This window comes from Felis catus, chromosome C1 (assembly GCF_018350175.1).
Source record: "Felis catus isolate Fca126 chromosome C1, F.catus_Fca126_mat1.0, whole genome shotgun sequence".
In the NCBI taxonomy this organism is placed as follows: Eukaryota; Metazoa; Chordata; class Mammalia; order Carnivora; family Felidae; genus Felis; species Felis catus.
The window spans coordinates 170,615,958-170,636,950 of NC_058375.1; the positions used below are offsets into that span (position 1 = coordinate 170,615,958).

Here is a 20,993-nt window from a genome sequence, read left to right on the forward strand (position 1 = left end):
AAAAAAAAAAAAATCACACAGGGATGTATCAATTCTACATTCTTAATGCTTACAACAAATGCTTTATACTCTGCCATATGACCAAACCAAGCTAAATTCTCAAGTGAATCCTTCAGATGAGTAAGCTTAATAATCCTGAAAGTATTTAATAACGAGTAAATTTGAAATGTACCTAAATCTCTTAAGATTTTCTGAACCCAAATGTTGGTTTAGGTACTCTCACAAACTGACAGCAAGAGACTTAATACTAAATAGTTCAATTTTTTGACAATGAGTGACTTTCAAAATTTTAAATGTGTATATCCTTTAGCAGAGCAATTTTCACTTCTATTTTTACCTCATATGCTCTACTTCTGTACTTTTCACAACTTTAGTTAAAGAAATGTTAATCTCTAAACTTCATTTTTAATAGGAAGAAAACAACGTATTATATATGCACATTTAATATTTGCGATGGTGCTATTTCAAGTCTTCTTTCCGGATCTACCATTACCTAACTCTGCAATCTCAGGCAAGTTACTTAATACCTGTGGTCTCATTTATAAAATCATCTCTAAAAATATGTGATCATAGAACAAAGAACAAGAGCAAGAAAAGTGCCTATGTATTTTGAGGTTGAAAGAAAAGAACCTAAGAGCAAAAGTACCACAGGAAATAAAGAAGACTGCCAGAAAATTATGCTCTTGGAGTCCTTCGCCAGACTGAGTTGATCTAAAAATTTCTTCCACAAACATATATTGCTTATATTTTCATTTTTTAATTAAATGAAAAATTAATCTGTGGTGCTGAACCATATGTATATATAGTATAATCCCATTTACTGTTTGAACACCTAAAAAGATATAAACCACTTATTAAAAGTTAGTATTTCTAGGGCATAACACTGGGAAAAGTACAAACTTTCATTTTCTACTACTTTACCTCTGGGTTTTCTGACATTTTATAATGAGAACACATTAGTATTACTTTAAAATATACGTATTTTTAAGATATGCAGTTATTAAAAAAACTGAGCCACAGTTTCCACATAATTACTGGAAGTATTTAAGGGGCAATTAAATGCCATCATTAAATTTACAGTATATACAAAGATTTTAAGCTTGAATTTTAAAGCCCTTAAAAACCATTTAAGTGAGTTATATATTAAATGAAAAGTTTTAAAGTCTAATACCATTTATTTCTGCATTTCAGAAATACAGCTTTTGGCACTACATCAGGGGATGGTAAACTATGGCCTGTGAGCTGGCTGCTTGTTATTCTTTGCCAAAGAAGAAATCCTGATAGTTAACAAGCACATGAAGAGGTGCTCAAACCTCATTACTCATCAGGGAAATGCAAATAAAAACCACAATGAGATACCACCTCGCACCTGTTAGAAAAGTTATTATCAAAAACACAAGAGGTAACAAGGCAAAAATGTGGAAAAAGCGGGAACCTGCATGCACTCTTGGTGAGAATGTAAATGGGTGCGGTCACTCTGGAAACCAGTATGGAAATTCCTCAAAAAATTAGAAATATAATGAACTACCATAGGATCCAATTAATTCCATTTCTAGATATTTATCTGAAGGAAATGAAAACACTAACTCAAAAAGATATCTACAAACGCTTGTTCACTGCAGCACTACCTGCAACAGCCAAGACATGGAAATAGCCTAAGTGGCAACTGATGGATAAATAGATAAATTGTGGTGAAAAAAAAAATGCGTGCGTGTGTGTGTGTCGTGTGTGTGTGTATAAAAGAATATTAGTCAACCAAAATAATGGGGTAAATCTTGCCACTTGCAACAACATGCACGGACCCCAAAGGCAATGTGCTAAGTGACGTAAGCCAGAGAAAGGCAAAGACCCAATGAACTCACTTATATATGGAATTTGAAAAAATAACAACAACAAAATAACCCCTTAAAACTGAACTCATAGATGACAATGGACTGCTGGCTGCCAGAGATGGGGAGCTGGAGTTGGGGAATATGGGTGAAAGTAACCAAAAGGTACAAACTTCCAGTTATAAAACAAGTAAGTCCTGGAGATGTCATGTACAGGATGATGACTGTATCAGCAACACTGTATTGCATATTTAAAAGTTGCTAATAAAATAGATCTTAAAAGTTCTCATCTTGGCACAAGAACAGACACTCAGATCAATGGAACAGAACAGAGAACCCAGAAATGGACCCACAAACGTATGGCCAACTAATCTTTAACAAAGCAGCAAAGAATATCCAATGGAATAAAGACAGTCTCTTCAGCAAGTGGTGCTGGGAAAACTGGACAGCGACATGCAGAAGAATGAACCTGGACCACTTTCTTACACCATACACAAAAATAAATTCAAAATGGATGAAAGACCTAAATGTAAGACAGGAAGCCATCAAAATCCTCGAGGAGAAAGCAGGCAAAAACCTCTTGGATCTTGGCTGCAGCAACTTTTTACTCAACACGTCTCTGGAGGCAAGGGAAACAAAAGCAAAAATGAAAGACTGGGACCTCATCAAAATGAAAAGCTTCTGCACAGCGAAGGAAACAATCAGCAAAACTAAAAGGCAACTGACAGAATGGGAGAAGATATTTGCAAATGACATATCAGATAAAGGGTTAGTATCCAAAATCTATAAAGAACTTATCAAACTCAACACCCAAAAAACAAATCATCCAGTGAAGAAATGGGCAAAAGACATGAATAGATGTTTCTCCAAAGAAGACATCCAGATGGCCAACTGACACATGAAAAAATGCTCAACATCACTCATCATTAGGGAAATACAAATCAAAACCACAATGAGATACCACCTCACACCTGTCAGAATGGCTAACATTAACAAATCAGGCAACAACAGATATTGGCGAGGATACGGAGAAAGAGGATCTCTTTTGCATTGTTGTAGGGACTGCAAGCTGGTGCAGCCACTCTGGAAAACAGTATGGAGGTTCCTGACAAAACTAAAAAAAGAACTACCCTATGACCCAGCAATTACACTATTAGGCATTTATCCACATGATACAGATGTGCTGTTTCGAAGGGACACATGCAACCCCATGTTTATAGCAGCACCATCAACAATAGCCAAAGTATGGAAAGAGCCCAAATGTCCATTGATGGATGAATGGATAAAGAAAATGTGGTGTATGTATACACACACACACACACACACACACACACACACACACGCACACACACACACACACACACAAAATGGAGTATTACTCAGCAATCAAACAGAATGAAATCTTGCCATTTGCCACTATGTGGATGGAACTGGAGGGTGTTATGCTAAGTGAAATTAGTCAGAGAAAGACAAAAATCATATGACTTCACTCATATGAGGACTTTAAGAGACAGAACAGATTAACATAAGGGAAGGGAAACAAAAATAATATAAAAACAGGGAGGGGGACAAAACAGAAGAGACTCACAAATATGGAGAACAAACTGAGGGTTACTGGAGGGGTTGTGGGAGGGGGATGGGCTAAATGGGTAAGGGGCACTGAGGAATCTACTCCTAAAATCATTGTTTCACTATATGCTAACTAATTTGGATGTAAATTTTATAAAATAAAAAATTAAATTAAAGTTCTCACCATAAGAAAACAAATTTCTAACTATGTGTAGTGATGGATGTTAATTAGATACATTATGGCGACTATTTTGCAATAAGTACTAATGTAATGATGTTGCAAACCTGAAACTAGTATAATGTTCTACGTCAATTACATCTTAATAAAAAAACTGTTTCTTCTGAGGTAAAGACTATGGTCAGTTATACAAGGCTATGGTTACTTTTTTCAACAGGTATACAACAATGAATTTTTTTCTAAGTAATGTTTCCATATTAGCTAAAATAGTCAATATCCAAACAGAAAGCCAATGAAAATTAAGTTATTCTTACCTGTAACCTAAACCAATCTAATCTCATTCCTCTGAAATCAAATACTTCCCCATCTTCAACTACAACAGTAGAAAAAAGATTACAAAGCAAATTAATGTTTCAACAAATATATAATCACAGTTTTAAATTTAAGATCAAGATAATTCAACTATGGCCATATACACAAAAGAACTAAAAGCAGGGTCTTAAAGAGATCGTTGTAAACCCATGTTCAGCATTATTCACAATAGCAGCATTATTCATAATAGCTAAAAGGCAGAAGCAACCCAAATGTCCACCAACAGTGGAACAGATGAACAAAATGTGGTACATTATTCAGCCTTGAAAAGGAAGGAAATTCTGACACATGCTATAGTGTGGCTGAATCTTGAGGACATATGTTGTGAAATAAGTCAGTGACAAAAAGAAAAATACTGCACGATTCCACTTATGAGGTACCTAGAGTAATCAAACTCATAGAAACAAAGTAGAATGACGGATATCAGGGGCGAGGGAAATTGACAAGTTGACATTTAATAGCTATGGAGATTCAGTTTTCAAGATGAAAACGTTCTGGAGATTGGTTGAGCAATTATGTGAATACACTTAACCCTATTAAACTGTACACTTAAAAAAAAAACAAAAATAATTTAATAGCTAAGACAAGGCAGTAATTCTCAAATCCTATAAAAATGTTGATAGAAGGAGGGAGTTATGCTAAGAGAAGTGTTAAATACAGACTTCTCTCCTAAACTGTTTCTAAGTGTGCTTACATGTCAATTTTGAAGAAGCTAGACTAGAGCTTGAGGAATTCTGTAAACAAAAGCTTTGGACAGCATAGTGAAGTTCTTCAAAATAACTCTTTACAAACCAAATTATCACCAACCAACTTTACAACAGTTTCACTACTTGTGTGATATTGATTAAACTAAAATGTATTTATTACTCAAATTTTCAAGGATTTGGATACCCTTTACTTAAAAGGTTACAAAACTAAAATATAACACCAATTTGTTGGAATGAAGTTTTCAAATAATGAAGAAGCAATCTAGTATATGACATTAACTTTTGGGATTGACAGACCGGAACTTAAAATTCCTATAGTAGCATTTAATACCTGTTAGAGCTTGGGAAAATCATGTTAAATAATGGAGAGGTTAACTCTCAAACCTTAAGTTTCCAAACCTACCAAACAAAAGCATAAAGAACTTTTTTAAATTGATGTGGATTAAATAGGATAAAATAAGTGCCTGGCAATTTTTAAAATGTTTTATCAACGGTACATACTATTGTCACAGGTGATGCTTGAACCACATATACACTTCATTATGTTTCTTTGTTGTTGTTGTTTTTTTTTAATTACAAAATGCCTTTTTTCACCTGCTGAATAATAAAATATTTCAAGCTATAATTCTCATTATTTTTATAAATGTCACACACCCATTTTGGAAACTTTTGTTTCACAGAGAACAAAGCTAAGACAAAAGAGAACAGATTAAATATGTCCAAAAATAAGTGAGTCTATAAAAATTAACTGTGAAATCCTCTCCTTGAAAATCAAATTTGAAAACCTAATTAGAAGAAAATATGCTTTTATTTAAAAGACTTACCTTGTTTTACACTCAGGGAAGTCATAGTGTTAACAAAAGAGGACATGATGATTGATTCATCTTCAGGGCAAACAGAAAGATTCTAAAAGAAGAAACAAAAAATAATGTTAAGAACATCTAACAGGGGAAACAATTCATAGGTCCACTAACTGGTGGGTGGATACACAAGATGGTATATCCATACTAAGGAATATTTTTCAGCCTTAAACAGGAATGAAATGTTGATACATACATTAACATGGATGAATCTCAAAAACATACTAACTGAAAGAAATAAAAAACAAAGATTATATAGTATATGATTCCATTTATACAAAATTTTTTGTTAAAAAAAAGGCAAAAGTGACCAAAAGGAGATGAATGGTTGGCGGGGATTTAGAGAGAGCATCAGTACACAAGAAAAAGGTACACAAGAAAACTTTTAAGTGTTGGAAACTTTCTATGTCTTGACTGTAGTGGCTGTAATGTGAACGAACACAGACAGTTGCTAAAATTCAAACTGTATACTGAAAATAGGTGACTTTGTGTGTATTATACTTCAGTAAGATTAGGACCAAAAACACCCCTTTCAAGCCAGCTAAAAAAATGAATAGCACATAAAGTACATCGGAAGTTGATAATAAATAATACATTTTTTAATAAGTGAATGCTTAGCTCACTAACAGCATAATTTTCAAAACTTGCACAATGTGAACATACATAATTTCACTGAACTGTACACTTAAAAATAGTGAACACAGAAAATGTATATTTTACCACAAAAAACAAATTTGACAGCTATTTCATCAACTATATTAACAGGTTAATCTTAGTTCTAAATTTAAATCCTACCAAATGGTTAGAAACACTATGCAGGTACTTCACAACAGAAGCGGGTATAAAAAGCTCATGCATTGTAATTAAAGCCTAAATTCAAATACTGGCTCTACTACTTATGAACTGTGTGATACGGAGCAAGTTACACAAAGTCTATTTTCTTCAACAAATAATGATAACCATACCTATCCTCAGAGGATTGTTGTATAGATGTAATAAAATATCAATAAATCTGACAATTATTAATATTAGTATTACTGCTACTTATAGTACTATAATTCTAGGAAAAAAAGACATTAATCTCCCTAGTGTTGTTAAAATACAGTTGATGAAAAAGACACCAAAAGATACGGAATGACTTAAAATTTTTAATGCTGTAACATAAACCTATAAAATTAATAAAATATCCAACCAGCCACAGCAAGTTTCAAACTGACATGAAACCAGGAGACTGGTTTACATTCTGATAGCACAAAAGCCTCTGGTTTATCTGTTAAGTAGTAACTATTAAAATAGAAGTACAGCAAAGCAATAACATTCTAGAGATAAAATCAGCTTTTCTAGACCTTTTTTAATGGACATTGTAAACAGGAAGCATCTGAGCTCCACCTAGTGGATAAAGGAAAAAATACACCAATTCAGGATAGTAACCTATAAGGAGTATTTAATTCAAGGTAAACAATGCCATGAAAGACTTTTTCTTTTCTCATTTACATTTTTTAGGTAGATTTGAAAAAGAAAAATCAGGATTTCAAAGTATGGTTATTTCTCTGGAAAACCAGTAGCTTTAGAATAGTCTTCTTTTTTTTTTTTTTTAAAGTTTATTTTTATTTATTTTGAGAGAGAGGGAAGGAGACAGAATTCCTAGCTGGCTCCACACGGTCAGCACAGAGTCCTATGTGGGGCTCCAACTCATGAATACGAGATCATGACCTGAGCCGAAGTAAAGAGTCTCAGATGCTTAACTGACTGAGCCACTCAGGCACCCCTAGAATAATCTTAATACAAAGAGAATTTGTGTTGTTCTTCCTTTATACTGTATATTAGCTTACAGAACTTTTTTAGACATCTTGATTTTATAAATGAAGTAAAAAAAAAAAAACAATTTTCCTTACAGTTAGCTTATTTGGAATAAAAATAAATCTATATTAAGATGAAAAAGACTAAATTATAGAAAGCAAAAAAAAAAAGACTAAAAATCAATAGAGGAAAATTCAAATTGAAAATAAAATCAGGACATTTAATCTTATTAGGACATCTAGATGAATTGTGTTTTAAAAATCTGGTCATCTTCTAATATACTATGCTAAAAGATTTATCTTCTGTGTTTTATCTAATACTTGGTTATCAATTATAAAGTCTCCATCATCTCTTCTTTATTGCCAGAGCCAATGTCCAAGTTCAGGCTCTCATCAGCTCTCTTCTAATCTCTCTGTTTCCTCCCTTGGCCCCCAGCAATCCATCATCCATACTGAGCCACAGTAATCTAAGTAATAAATCAGATTTATGACTAACCTCCTCAATTGAAAGGCCCTCTATAATTTGGTCACTGTATACCAACCTCCACCCGCCAGGTAAAGAATAATTCCCTGAATTGTGCTCAGTCTGAGCTTTGTACACACTTAAGCATAACACTATGCTACAACACTTGACTACAACTAAATGTTTTCTCCCCTCTAAGTGATGATCCCCCTTAACAAGATAGGACAATGACTTGTTTACATTTGTATCTATCACTTGGCACTAGATTATACTGAGCAAACAAATCAGTTACTAGAAAGGAGGGAAGGAAGGAACAACAGGGAGAGTAACATGAGACAGTTTTTACCTGCACAAGTTCATTGAGAACAACAGCATCAAAGCCAGAGAGGTACTGCACATAATACCTCTGCATTACAGGTCCATATTTCCTTACATGTGCTCTAAGCTCTTCCATGTAAAATATTAATTCAGCAATGTGCCTTTTTAAAAAATCCAAGAAAAGTATTTCAAAAAATAAATTCATCATTAAGGAAAATATAAAATGTATCTGATATTACTACAAGAGTTTTTTTCTTAGAAAAAGCATTATTAAATATAATTTTATGTCAATTCCTTCCTAAAGACATTTCCATGATGGAAAGCAAAAATTAAAAAACAGCTATGACTAAAAAGTTGATAAAGGAAAACCCAAAATGAAAATAAAATTAGAGTATCTCATAAATTACATCATTAAAAAAAATCACAAACGGAAGAGGATTAGAGGATTAGAAGAATTAAGATTTTTCTGTAAGCTCTTATTTCTGTTTCATTTATCTAATTCCTATTGAAGGACTGTGTACTAAAATGATAAAGACATTTCAAATAACACACTTGGTTCATTAAGGTTCTTATTTAAATTTTTGTGTAGTGAATCATTTTAAAAAATGAATTCCAAAGAAAATATGACTGGTTATAGCAAGGAAATAAGAACTTTATGACCATCTAGGTTTAGGAAACATTACAAGCCCTAATATTAAGCTAACACTGACTGCATTTTAATTCATATCATCTAATGGTGTATTACAAATATCCCTTTATTATGAAATGTGAAAAGCTCTAAAAAAGGTTTTCAAAATAATTTAACTTCAATGTCCCCAAATTCCACATCCCATACATCAAAATATTCAAAAAATAACTCTTTAAATGTTGCTAACTTACTTATCTATAAAGTCATCTGCACTCTTCTTTGGCATGTTATCTGCATGACGAAGTAGCCAGATAATTTCATCACGGGCAAAGGATAATGCCATAAAAACAAAAAGTGCCTAGTTAAAAAAAAAAAAACAAAAAAAAACATTTGCTTATTCTCATGCCAAGATTATTAACAAAACCTATTCATAATCTTTGTCTAAGTGAGAGCCACTGGCAAGAACTGATAATATGAAGTTCAAAGACAAAAACGAGAACACAGAAGAAAACCTAGAGACAGGTATCAAGGGGAGTACACATTCAAACATGAAGTGAGAAAAATGCAGGAAGGTGTGATGTATGAATGTCAAGTAAGCAAATTCATTCCCAGTTAAATATAAATTTTAGTAGTTTTCCATAGAGAATTTTTTTTTTAATTTTAATTGGCACACCTACAGTTAAATAAGAATTCAAATTTTAGTAAAATTTCATAGAATTTTTTTCATTTTATTTATAATTTTTTTTAACGTTTATTTATTTTTGAGACAGAGAGAAACAGAGCATGAACGGGGGAGGGTCAGAGAGAGGGAGACACAGAATCTCAAACAGTCTCCAGGCTCTGAGCTGTCAGCACAGAGCCCGTCACGGGGCTCGAACTCACGGACCGCGAGATCATGACCTGAGCCGAAGTCGGCCGCTTAACCGACTGAGCCACCCAAGCGCCCCGAATTTTTTTCATTTTAATACGGTACACCTGTAGTTGAAATAAGAATTAAATCAATTACCTTTGGACCTAGCAAGCCAGGTTGATCAGAGAGGACAGTAGCCAATTCTTTCAGTGCAGATCTTAAAAATTTGCGTCTTTCTCTGTGCATTGAACCACTATAGGGAAAGACATCAATATAACTTATCTGTTTCTACTAAAATCATTATTGGCAATTAAATAACTTACCATTTCAGGTCAATTTACAAACATTTTTTAGGAAGCACAAGCTCCTACAAATATCTTCTATGTGTATGTCATATCATTAAATGACTTTCCAAACTTATGTTTATCCTTGCCTTCCTTGCAGTGTTTTTATAACCATGTTTATTCTGTTACTCTCCACCTATCAAAATCCTACCCAAACTTCAAGACCAACCCTTCAAGAAGCATTTCCCAATATCCAGATGCCCATTTTTGAATAATGTCTGCAACTTTAATACCATTTAGCCTAGCACTTTATAAAAGTGGACTGTGAAATCCTTGAAAACAAGCAATGTTCTACTACATACATTTTCTGTCACCCCCACAAAGAAAATGAACACAACTTATTAAATATCTGATTATATCCTACTTTATTAAGTATATTCTTATTAAATAGGTAAGACTAATAAACAAGAGCTATATATAATAAAGATATTAGGATGAGATCATTTGGTAATCTTCAAAAACAGAAAGATGAGGAAAGGAAAAGATAATCATAAATATTCACTACTAGGTATTTTTAAAATAAAATGCAAATTTAAAAGAATTACTCTTACATATTAATGTGGAAAAAAATATCACAGAATGTTCTAAGTATTCCAACTCCTCACACTATGCAAAATACACACTGTCCCAACAAAGTTTTAAGATTTTGATAGGTGCAAAAAACAGCACCCTCTGCACCCCCCCCCCACACACACACCCCTCCTAGTTTCACCCTGTCATCTATAAAACAGGGATGATGACACCTCCCTGAAAAGATACATCTTTCATGATGTCTGATACATAGTATTATTACATTAGGCTAATTCCAATGACAAGCTGTTTTTTATCTTACAATAATAAAGTCATCCAATACAATTTCTAAGAAAAAAGGCAATGTTATTTTGACTATTTTGTTACACCGAGTTGTGGCAAGGAGTCTGTGGTGTTATTAATACTGAGAGAAAATGTCTATAAAGTACCATGCTTGGCACAAGGTAATGAGGAATTCCTATGAGGAGTTCTTACTGCTTACTACCTACAACTACTTTATATAATAAAGGGAGAAAATGCCTTACCTTTAAAAGAGTTTCATAAAAGATAGCTAAGAATCATATATGTGCCTACAATAGAGTCTATCCCATGAAGAAGTGATAATCATTTGTATTTCTGTATGTCAAGAAAGGAATGCTAACACACTCCAAAATATATTAGTACTAGAAAATAACTTTTTAAATATAAGCATTTCATTCAAGTGAAAAAATATGCATGAGGAAATAGGTCACTGACAGCAATGAATAAAGATGGTTTAAATTCCCAAAATCCATCGTATAGCCTAAACCTAAATTCTGAAACTTCTTGTGGTTTTTATATTTTCATTGATGGCAGTGGTGCTTTATACTCTGCTTTACAGAAATATGGATGGATCAGATAACATTACCTAGGCTCAGTGGAGAAAATATTTTATAGAAGTATATATGTAACACTGAATTATCAAATTATTTATAATTATTTCATGAGAAAATCAAAAAGTTGTTCAAAGATCTTAAATATGATAATTTTTAAGTTATTCTATATACTTACTAATATAAAATATTTACTACAATTAGGTAAGGGCATGAGGATAACATACTTTGAAAAGTAAATACTATTTGGGAGAGTATAAAGATATATCTATTTTCATGAAGTGGTACAAAAATCATCACACCTTGAAAAGTATTGATATGAAAGCATAGTGATGGCAAAAGATCTGAATGATACCTAAAATAAAAGACCTTTGTATGGTACTTGCTTAGAGCATTTTTATCAACACTACAAAAATATTCCAGATCTGTCTGTACTAACCTGAAGCTTACTAAATACTGAGGATATATACTTCTCATTGATTGCCCCACTTCTATCCCATATTGCACACCATTAATCTGCAGTATGTGAACAAAATTATGCTTTAAGACAGAAATTCTTGTTGATTACAAGTTCCACAGAGAAAACAGAACTACTTACGCATGTGACACAGCTGCCTCTTTGCATTCTCTTATGTCATTAATACGCTTATTATAGCTATGTGCAAAAAAAAAAAAAAAATTAGATTCTTGTTAATCCTAATTTCATCAGTAACAGTCAAAACGAGTTAGCCAAATACTAAAAGTCAATTAAAAACGACTATTAGCAATAAGAAAAAAATGGTGCTCAAACTAGAAATGCATGGAACAAGTCCACCTACCTCCTTTCCTAAGTACCCAGTCAAGTCTTCTTAGAAAAACAGATCTCATATTATATTAAATCTAACAATAAAATTGAAGCTCACAATGTAGATCTTTGATTATATACACCTCGTAAAGAACCCACAGAGACACTAAAATTGTACCTCCAATGTAATTAACAGTGGTCTCCAAAATCTAAAGTAATAACAAAGCTACTACTTCTAATTTTATGCTATCTGATTAAAAAAAATTCTGAAAGGATATATACTAAGGAGTAACACTACTGAATGTCTGGAGATAGGGGTTTTATGGTAGAAAAAACTGGGGCAGGAAAGCCTAAGACTAAATTAAAAGAAATAGGACACCAGGTGCCTGGGTAGGTCAGTCAGATAAGCATCCAACTTCAGCTCAGGTCATAATCTCATGGTTCATGAGTTTGATTCCCGTCAGGCTCTTTGATGTCAGTATGGAGCCCACTCTGAAGCCTCTGTCTCCCTCTCTCTGCCCCCTCCTCTCTCTCTCTCACAAAATAAATAAACATTAAAAAAATTTCAAAAACAAAAACAAAAAATAGGAACCAACATAAAAAAATTTAAAGGTAACATGTGAAAAAAAGAGCTAATAAATGTTATTTTCATTAATACTACACGCAAAAACTCAAAATTCCTAAAATGTTAAAGAAAAATTATCTTCTTGACAACCTGGCTAAGACCACTTAAACCAAGAAGTCCCAGCTTCTAAATTAAGTGCTCTAAGATTTATGTGATCTTTGAGCAAATGTCTAAAATATACTAAATCTGTAATCATTCTCTTTCATAATTAATAAGCTTTTATACTTACAATCTAACCTGTAAGTACTGTAAATCATATTTTCAAGTGATCACTCATGACTTAATAAATTAAAACTTTACAACTTTAATCATGAAGATTCTTAAATGGCAAATTCATTGTTAGAAAAGTATTAACATAAAGAAAAAAAAAGCGTAACAAAAAGACAATTGGTGGGGTGCCTGGGTGGCTCAGTCAGTTAAGCATCTGACTTCAGCTCAGGGCATGATCTTGCAGTTCGTGGGTTCAAGCCCACGTCAGGCTCTTTGCTGACAGCTCAGAGCCTGAAGCCTGCTTCAGATTCAGCATCTCCCTCACTCTCTGCCCCTACCCCACCAACAATCTGTCTCTCTCTCAAAAATAAATATACATTAAAAAAAATTTTTTTAAAGATAACTGGTCTCATGGTGTCATTCAACTTAGTGTACCATATATAACATAAGCTCGCTCAATATATAGACTACCTGGTTCTAAATGCTTACATATATTTAAATATGATTCCACAGAGGAGCTATCAATATGCTAAGACATAATACAAGTTTCTTAATTTTCAATCTGAACCAATTAGAAAATGAAAATAAATTAGGAAGCATCCATCTGACATAGGATATTTCCAAGTACTCCAGCATCTAAAATAAAAGTCAAGTAAGAGCTGGAAAGTACATAGGGCACTAGTTCTCATATTATACCTGAGAATCTACCAACATGAGAATGTCAGAACCATCCATGGTGACAGAAACCAGAACAGTGGTCACCGGAGAAGGGAACTGAAAGGTGGGAGACCAGGGGTGGCAGTACTGACCAAAAAAGAGACACAAGACAATTTTCTGGGGATAATGGAAATGTTCTATATCTTGATCTAGGTGGTCACCTAGAGTATTCATATATGAAGTTATTGAGACATACATGTAAAATTTATGCATTCTTCTGTCTGTAAATTCTACTTCAAAAATTACTAGGGAGAAAAAGAGCAGATTCTTTTAACTCTCCAAGATACAGATATAGGAAATACAAATTAGGGATCATGCCCAGTAATCTGGATTAATACGCATCCCAGAGTAATTTTTATGCACACTAAAATTTGAGGCTTAGTTGGTATATTTACTTTTTAATAACTAACAGATGCTTTATCTCAATTTCTTCAAGACATTTTTTTGTTTGTTTGTTTGTTTGTTTTTTAAGTAGATTTCATGCCCAGTATGGAGTCCAGCATGGGACTTCAACTCACAACCCTAAGATCAAGACCTGAGCTGAGATCAATAGTTGGGACACTTAACCGACTGAGCCACCCAGGCACCCTGCATGAAGACATTTCTAAATTGGATATGAATCAAATGTTGGTAAACTTCATTTGTATCTGAAACTAACAAGCTGGACATAACTATTTGACACTTTCAGGTATTTTAGAATATTTTAGACGCTCCTAATTTCAAAAGATTTCAAAACTACTACCAAGTCTGAGGCCAACCTGTTTACTGTATACTGCCTACAGAACCTCATATAGAAAGAAATGCAGGCATTAAAAATTTCAAGGAAACAAATTTGTAAGAACTATTTGCTTTCCAGGGAATGAATATAAATGAGTCACTTGGAACACCTTATTAAAAGGAAACATGATTTCTTACGTGCAGCAGTCTGACTTGTATAATTGTTATAATTTAATGAAGTTCTTCTGACTCACCCACATACTTCTCAATAGCACTTCTACAAATTTCAAAACTCTAAAATGTATATGGTGCTTTTAGCAATATTTATGTCTAAACCCGTATCATAATTTGCAAAAGAGAGCACATCTTCTTTATCATAGAATACAAGTTTTAAAAGGGGAGAAACACTAGATACTTCAGTCTGTGAAGTTACCTATAAAATATATGAAAATACCGTATCAGGGTGACTGTTAAGAAAAAAACTTACTGTGACCAGTAAGAGGGTACAGGTGACATCTTCTTGCATACATGACCCTTCTCTATCCCCAAACTTCAACAAAAATCATTCACTCACTACCCTTCTCCAAAAAAAAAGACAAGATAAATGAAAATGCCATACCCTCGTATGTTTACAAATAAGTCTTCTGCAGCTTTGTGAATGTGGAAAACTTCATCCCGAAAGAGAGAGAGGCAAGAGCTACTTTGAAGAGCTAGCTTCCAAAGGTTCAGCGCTGTCGCATCAGTATTTAGAATCCCATGGCACAAAATGAAGCCAACTTAAAAAAAAAAAAAGTAAATACGAATATAAAAGTATTCCAAAATTAAATTCTTTCCATTACAAAGTAGCTTCCAAAAATTTCAGAAACATAAAATTGAGGCTTTTTATTGAGGCTTTTTAAGTGACAGGTAATAACTCATACACACAAGATGGCAACAATTGTCAATAATTTTCTGTATTCTGCAAAATCAGTCCTTTGAACCCACACTGATGAGAAAAAATGTTGTTTCTGGCCTGTGAAAAAAGTCATTTTAATAAATGAGTAAAAGACATTTTCAAAATCTTTATAAAATATTTTAACCTAGATATCAGAAGTTAAACTAATCAACAAATACAGTAATCATAACTGTTACAGTAAATGAAAAATAAGGCTAATCTACTTTTTTAAATCACCAGAAGAAATGCATCTCACATTTTCACAGCAATATATAGATTACTAAATAAGCTTTCACTTACATTATCTCACATGATTCTCTGGAGTAGATAAAATAGATGGTATCCTTCTCTTTTATAGTTGAAGAAATGAAGGTTCAATGACTTGCCTAAAGTTATACTATTAACTATTAGAGCTATATTAAGCCTCAAGTATTTACCCTTAAAGTCTAAGATTCTTTCAATATATTATGCTGCTTTCTTACATGAATTCATATATCTCTTTCATCTTTTGTTATCTACTTTGGAAATCCTATACAAATTTAAAATCCTATGTATGTTTGTTGATGCCCTCTGTAGCCCTCTCCACTACACCACAAAACCTCATCTGTCAGTCATTCAACATTTACTCAGTACCTGCTATACACAAGTTACTGGGTCAGTTACTAACCAATCCTTTTTCTGTGAGATTTCCCTAGGATTCTCAGTGGTCACTCCCCCTTTTAAATTCCTGAATCATTAACATATAACTTGTCATTCATCTTTTTATTCTTAGCTCAACCTTCCTTTAACAGGACACTACGCAAGCAAGTTAACTTTCTAAGGTAAGTAGGCATATACTGTGGAATCATATACAGAAGCATATTAAACTTCTTTAAATACCCTGAAACATAAAAAAGTTTTTCATGCAACAGGACCCCTAAACACAGCCAATTACATGGTCTGGTATACAACCAAAGAAACAGAATATACGCATGGAAACTTAAGTCCTCACAAGAAACTGTTTGTAAAAGATTCTTGTCCTATATAATGTTTTTTTACTCTAAACCTCTGAGTAAAAAGTGATTTCGCTTAGTGTTTTATACCTCGTTGAATACTTAGAGTCACAAAATTGCTGCAGATAATAAAACGTTTCTCTAAAGATGTTAGCAGTTATTATGGGTTACCATATATTTTATTTTTTTAAGATATGGATTACCTTATGAATTAAAATATCTTCATTTGTTTATGACAGAATCAAAAAGGGCAAATTAATTTAAAATAGACTGCCCAAGATTAGGATGATTTATTAATTAAATCACATATTAATTTCCTTTACCCACCAAGGTTCCAATACAAGGACAGAAAAAAAAATTTAGTTACTTTAGCCACAAAAATGTTAGAAAACAAGAAAGAAGACCAATACTAAGAATGAAATCTTGCCATCTGCAACTATGTGGATGGAACTAGAGTGTATTATGCTAAGGGAAATTAGAGAAAGACAAATATCATGTGACTTTACTCATGTGGAATTTAAGATACAAAACAGATGAACATAAGGGAAGAGAAGCAAAAAGAATACAAAAACATGGAGGGGGATAAAACATAAGAGACTCTTAAATACAGAGAACAAACTGAGGGTTGCTGGAGGGGTTCTGGGTGGGGAGATGGGCTAAATGGGCAAGAGGCATTAAGGAGGACACTTGTTGGGATGAACGCTGGGTGTTATATGTAGGGGATGAATCACGGGACTCTACTCCTGAAAGCATTATTGCACTATATGCTAACTAATGTGGATGTTAATTAATTAATTAATAAATAAATAAATACCAATACTAGACAAGAAAGTTGGGAAAAATCTTTTAAGATCGAAAGTAGACAGAACTCGACTATCAATTTAAAGAGAGTCAGGAATTAGTAATCCAAAACTCCAGAGATGAAAAGAGATCTTTCCCAAGGAGTCCTCTGAGTCCAACCAACAGAGCAAGAATAGACCCTGAAAAGAACATCAGGATAAGTTATTTTATAATTGCATTCCAAATAGCTGGGTCTTCAACATTCCAGACTCTCAGTAACTCTCGGCCCCAGGCTATAATCTAGACCAATAATTCTCCAACTTTAGCTTGCATCAGAGCTACTAGGAAGACTTATTAAATCAGATTGCTAGGATCCATTCACTGTTTCCAATTGAGTAGGTCTAGGGTGAAAATCAAGATTCTACATATCTAATAAGTTCCTAGGTGATGCTGCTGATCCTGGGACCACACTTGAAACTAATCTAGAGCAAAGCACTAAAGAAAGTAGACCACAGTCTACAGAAAAGTCCTACTATGAGTTTTAGGGTTAAAATGACAAGTGCAGAGTTTAAGGTAATTCTTAACTTCTATATTAACTCTACTCAAGGGTCAAACACATGAAGGCAGCAAACTTCAGAGTAAACCTTCCTTACTTGGGCAACTGTGATTATCCCAAATCTGCCTCTATGTCCCTACATTCCTTCTTAGGGTAGCCTGCCTTCTGACCTACCTCCCTCTCATCATACAGGGCCCTGTAATCAGCATTCCTAAAGACTAGGGGCACTAGTGCTATTAACTCTAGGTCATCATGCTACCTAACTCTACTAATCACCTCTGTTCTACAGCCAAACTTCCATAAACATGAACAACCAAGGATCACGATACATTTAAGCAAAATTAATACTTTGAAAACTGTGTTTTGATCAAGTAAGAGACTAAAGGATGAAAATCTTAACTATAGTTACAGAAGAAAATAGAGTATCACAAAAATGATCAATGTAAAATATATAATTAATAAAAATGGCCAGGGACAGGGAGTTATGTGCTAAATTCCTCCTCTTTCATACTAATAACAGTGCTATTCAAAGTGCCAGGGCATCATGAGATTGAGTAAAGAAACTAACAGTATTTAGAAACTCTCATAAAAATCTGACATTGATTTATGAGTAGAAACCTAAAAACAATGTTAGATTAAACTGAATTTAATAATTTAAAATGTGGGCTTTTGCATCTGTATAAATTTCTGGTAATTCTAATAATTCAATTTTTTTGAATTTTATAGAAGTATCAATGCAAAAAAAATTTTTTTTTTTTTATTTTTTTTTTTTTTTTAACATTTATTTATTTTTGAGACAGAGAGAGACAGAGCATGAACGGGGGAGGGGCAGAGAGAGAGGGAGACACAGAATCGGAAACAGGCTCCAGGCTCTGAGCCATCAGCCCAGAGCCTGACGCGGGGCTCGAACTCACGGACCGCGAGATCGTGACCTAGCTGAAGTCGGACGCTTAACCGACTGCGCCACCCAGGCGCCCCAAAAAAAATTTTTTTAAAAACTGGTCCTTCACTATAGTTTGAGATATACTATAATAAAAAAAAAACAAATAAATCTTAAAGGTTAATAAACCAAGAAACAAGACCTATAAGAACTAAGAAACAAAAACTGCTCAAAATTATTCCCATATGCTACTGGACCTGGGGGCGGTAGAAGTAATTATAGTAACTCTCATTCTATATTGTATCTGTATGTTACTGTGTCTATTTCCCCTATGGTTTGTAAACGTCCCAGGGGCACAACTAGTAATTTCATCTTCCAATGCATTTAACTGCCAATGATGAGTCATTATTATATGTACAGAAGTAAACTAAAACCAAAAACCTTAGCTGAATAAACATGACATTTTAAAAAATCATTAAAAACAAAATAAAAATGTAGTTTTGACAGTCATACTGAGAGGCAATATAATGTACCATGAGCCTTGGCATTAGCCTAGGTTCTCATTTTGTCTGTCACTTATTAGCTACGTAGACTAAGCTTTAGATTCCTCGACTATAAAACAGACCATCTTGACAGGGTCAGTACGAGAACTGAATGAGGTAATACACAGAAATGGCTTAGGACAGTGCTTGGCACAGAAGTAATCCACATTACCTGTTATTTTTCTCTAAAACTTAAAACCTGAGAGATAGTTATAAAACTAATTGATTTTACTTACAGATAATCCATTTTTCCATTGCATCCAAAGAGAGATATTCACAAGGCATCTTAAAAAGAGAAAATATATACCTGTGATTAGAAGAAATTCTAAAAAAACAAATCCTATGCTAAGTCACTCTCCTTCTCTTCCTCCTAAAAACTCTTACTGCTCAATTCTTGGCTCAAATACCACCATGACGTATTTAAAATGCTGGATAAAAGTTTTATAACTTATGATTTAAACTTGCAGTCCATAAAGGACAGTAAGAGCTGTGCCCCTTTCACATTTACACTCCCTGAAACCTCCCTTAAAATAATACTGTTGCTAAACTGTCTTCAATCTGATAAAGGACAACTTCAAATTTCCCAAGTCTATTTCAGAGCTTGTAGTATTCCAAGAGATAATATTTAATCAATTTAAAAAAGATTTAGGTACATGGGTACTTACTATCTCACCCCAATCAGTAATTTTGTGTGTGTATTCTCCATCTGCATAACATATATTTTTATACATACAGAGAACAGATTGAAAATACAGTTGACCCTTGAACAATAGGAGGATTAGGAATGCCAACACCCTGCCCCCCATGCAACTGAAAATTTGCCTAACACTCCTGACTTCCAAAAATTTAAATACTAATAGCTTACTGTTGACCAGAAGCCTTACCAATGACAAAGTCAATTAATATATATTTTGTAAGTTACACATATTATATAATGTATTCTTACAATAAAGCTAGAGAAAATATTAAGAAAATCTTAAGAGAAAATACATTTACAGTACAATACTGTATTTATCAAAAAATACACGTGTAAGTGAACTCACACAGTTCAAACCAATGTTGTTTAAGGGTCAACTATATAAAACAATATAATGATTTTGGTGAGGATTTAAGATGATTTGTATTTCCTTCTTTACAATTTTCGGCATTTCCCAAATTTTCTACTATAACAGAACAAAACAGACATTTAAATTTTAAGAGAAAATACATTACTAATTGTATTAACTTAGCATCAGATTTTAGAAAGAAAAAACTCAATAGTACAACTTAATTACTGGACATTTTACAATAAACTTCACTGACAGGCTAACATCAATCAGAAGAAAAATCACAACAGTACTGCATTGCTGGTATTTTTTTAAAAATCAACTTTACTATTTTTATTCAAAAAGGGAAGAACAGAACCATACGGTGTCAGACTGTGCAGGATTAAGCATTGTACTGGGTGCACTGATGAGACTCAATAGTTGGGCATTTCTCCACTGGTCAGCTGAAAGATTCCTTCGAGGATACACCATCTGAAGAGAAATTAGTGCATCTGAAAGAGACTAATTAAAATAGGAAAAAAGGAAGTTGAGGAACAAAGACTTTTTTTTTATTTTTCCATTTAAATTTCAGCTACAAGTGCTGTGTGTTTCTAACTGTACCATCCTAAAACAACAAAGCCTAATTACAACTATGCTCCATATAGTATCTAAGGTGGGTCTGGCTACCACCTCTAGAATTTTTTTTTAATTTCATAAAAACTAGATTCTGTATTCCTGGGCAAGAGCTCAGCTCAGGAAATCATGTTAGTTCCTTAAAAGTTACAATGTTTGGCAATCTTGGGATCTTTATTTCAAAAGGGGTAGTAGGCACATTCTTTTGTGCATCATTTTCTACTCTAATAGTTCTTTGAAAAAACACATTAGGGTTATAGGACTGTTAATAGAGCTCAACATATTTCATATTTCTCCAA

At 33.4% G+C, this 20,993-nt stretch overlaps 1 protein-coding gene across 5 annotated transcripts in view; it reads right to left on the minus strand.

Moving 5' to 3' along the window:
- The window catches only part of NCKAP1 (NCK associated protein 1), a 108,923-nt gene that overhangs the window by 46,328 nt on the left and 41,602 nt on the right, over nt 1–20,993 (minus strand). For 4 of the 5 annotated variants that reach the window (XM_023259532.2, XM_023259531.2, XM_023259530.2 and 1 more), the window contains 9 exons: nt 20,446–20,583; nt 19,273–19,321; nt 14,972–15,128; nt 11,898–11,954; nt 9,730–9,826; nt 8,975–9,081; nt 8,124–8,256; nt 5,480–5,561; nt 3,891–3,949 (listed from right to left, as the gene is read on the minus strand). In XM_023259532.2, the coding sequence (XP_023115300.1) occupies nt 3,891–3,949; nt 5,480–5,561; nt 8,124–8,256; nt 8,975–9,081; nt 9,730–9,826; nt 11,898–11,954; nt 14,972–15,128; nt 19,273–19,321; nt 20,446–20,583 (879 nt within the window). The remainder of the gene's footprint in view (nt 1–3,890; nt 3,950–5,479; nt 5,562–8,123; nt 8,257–8,974; nt 9,082–9,729; nt 9,827–11,897; nt 11,955–14,971; nt 15,129–19,272; nt 19,322–20,445; nt 20,584–20,993) is intronic. The other variant, XM_023259533.2, reaches the window with a different exon arrangement.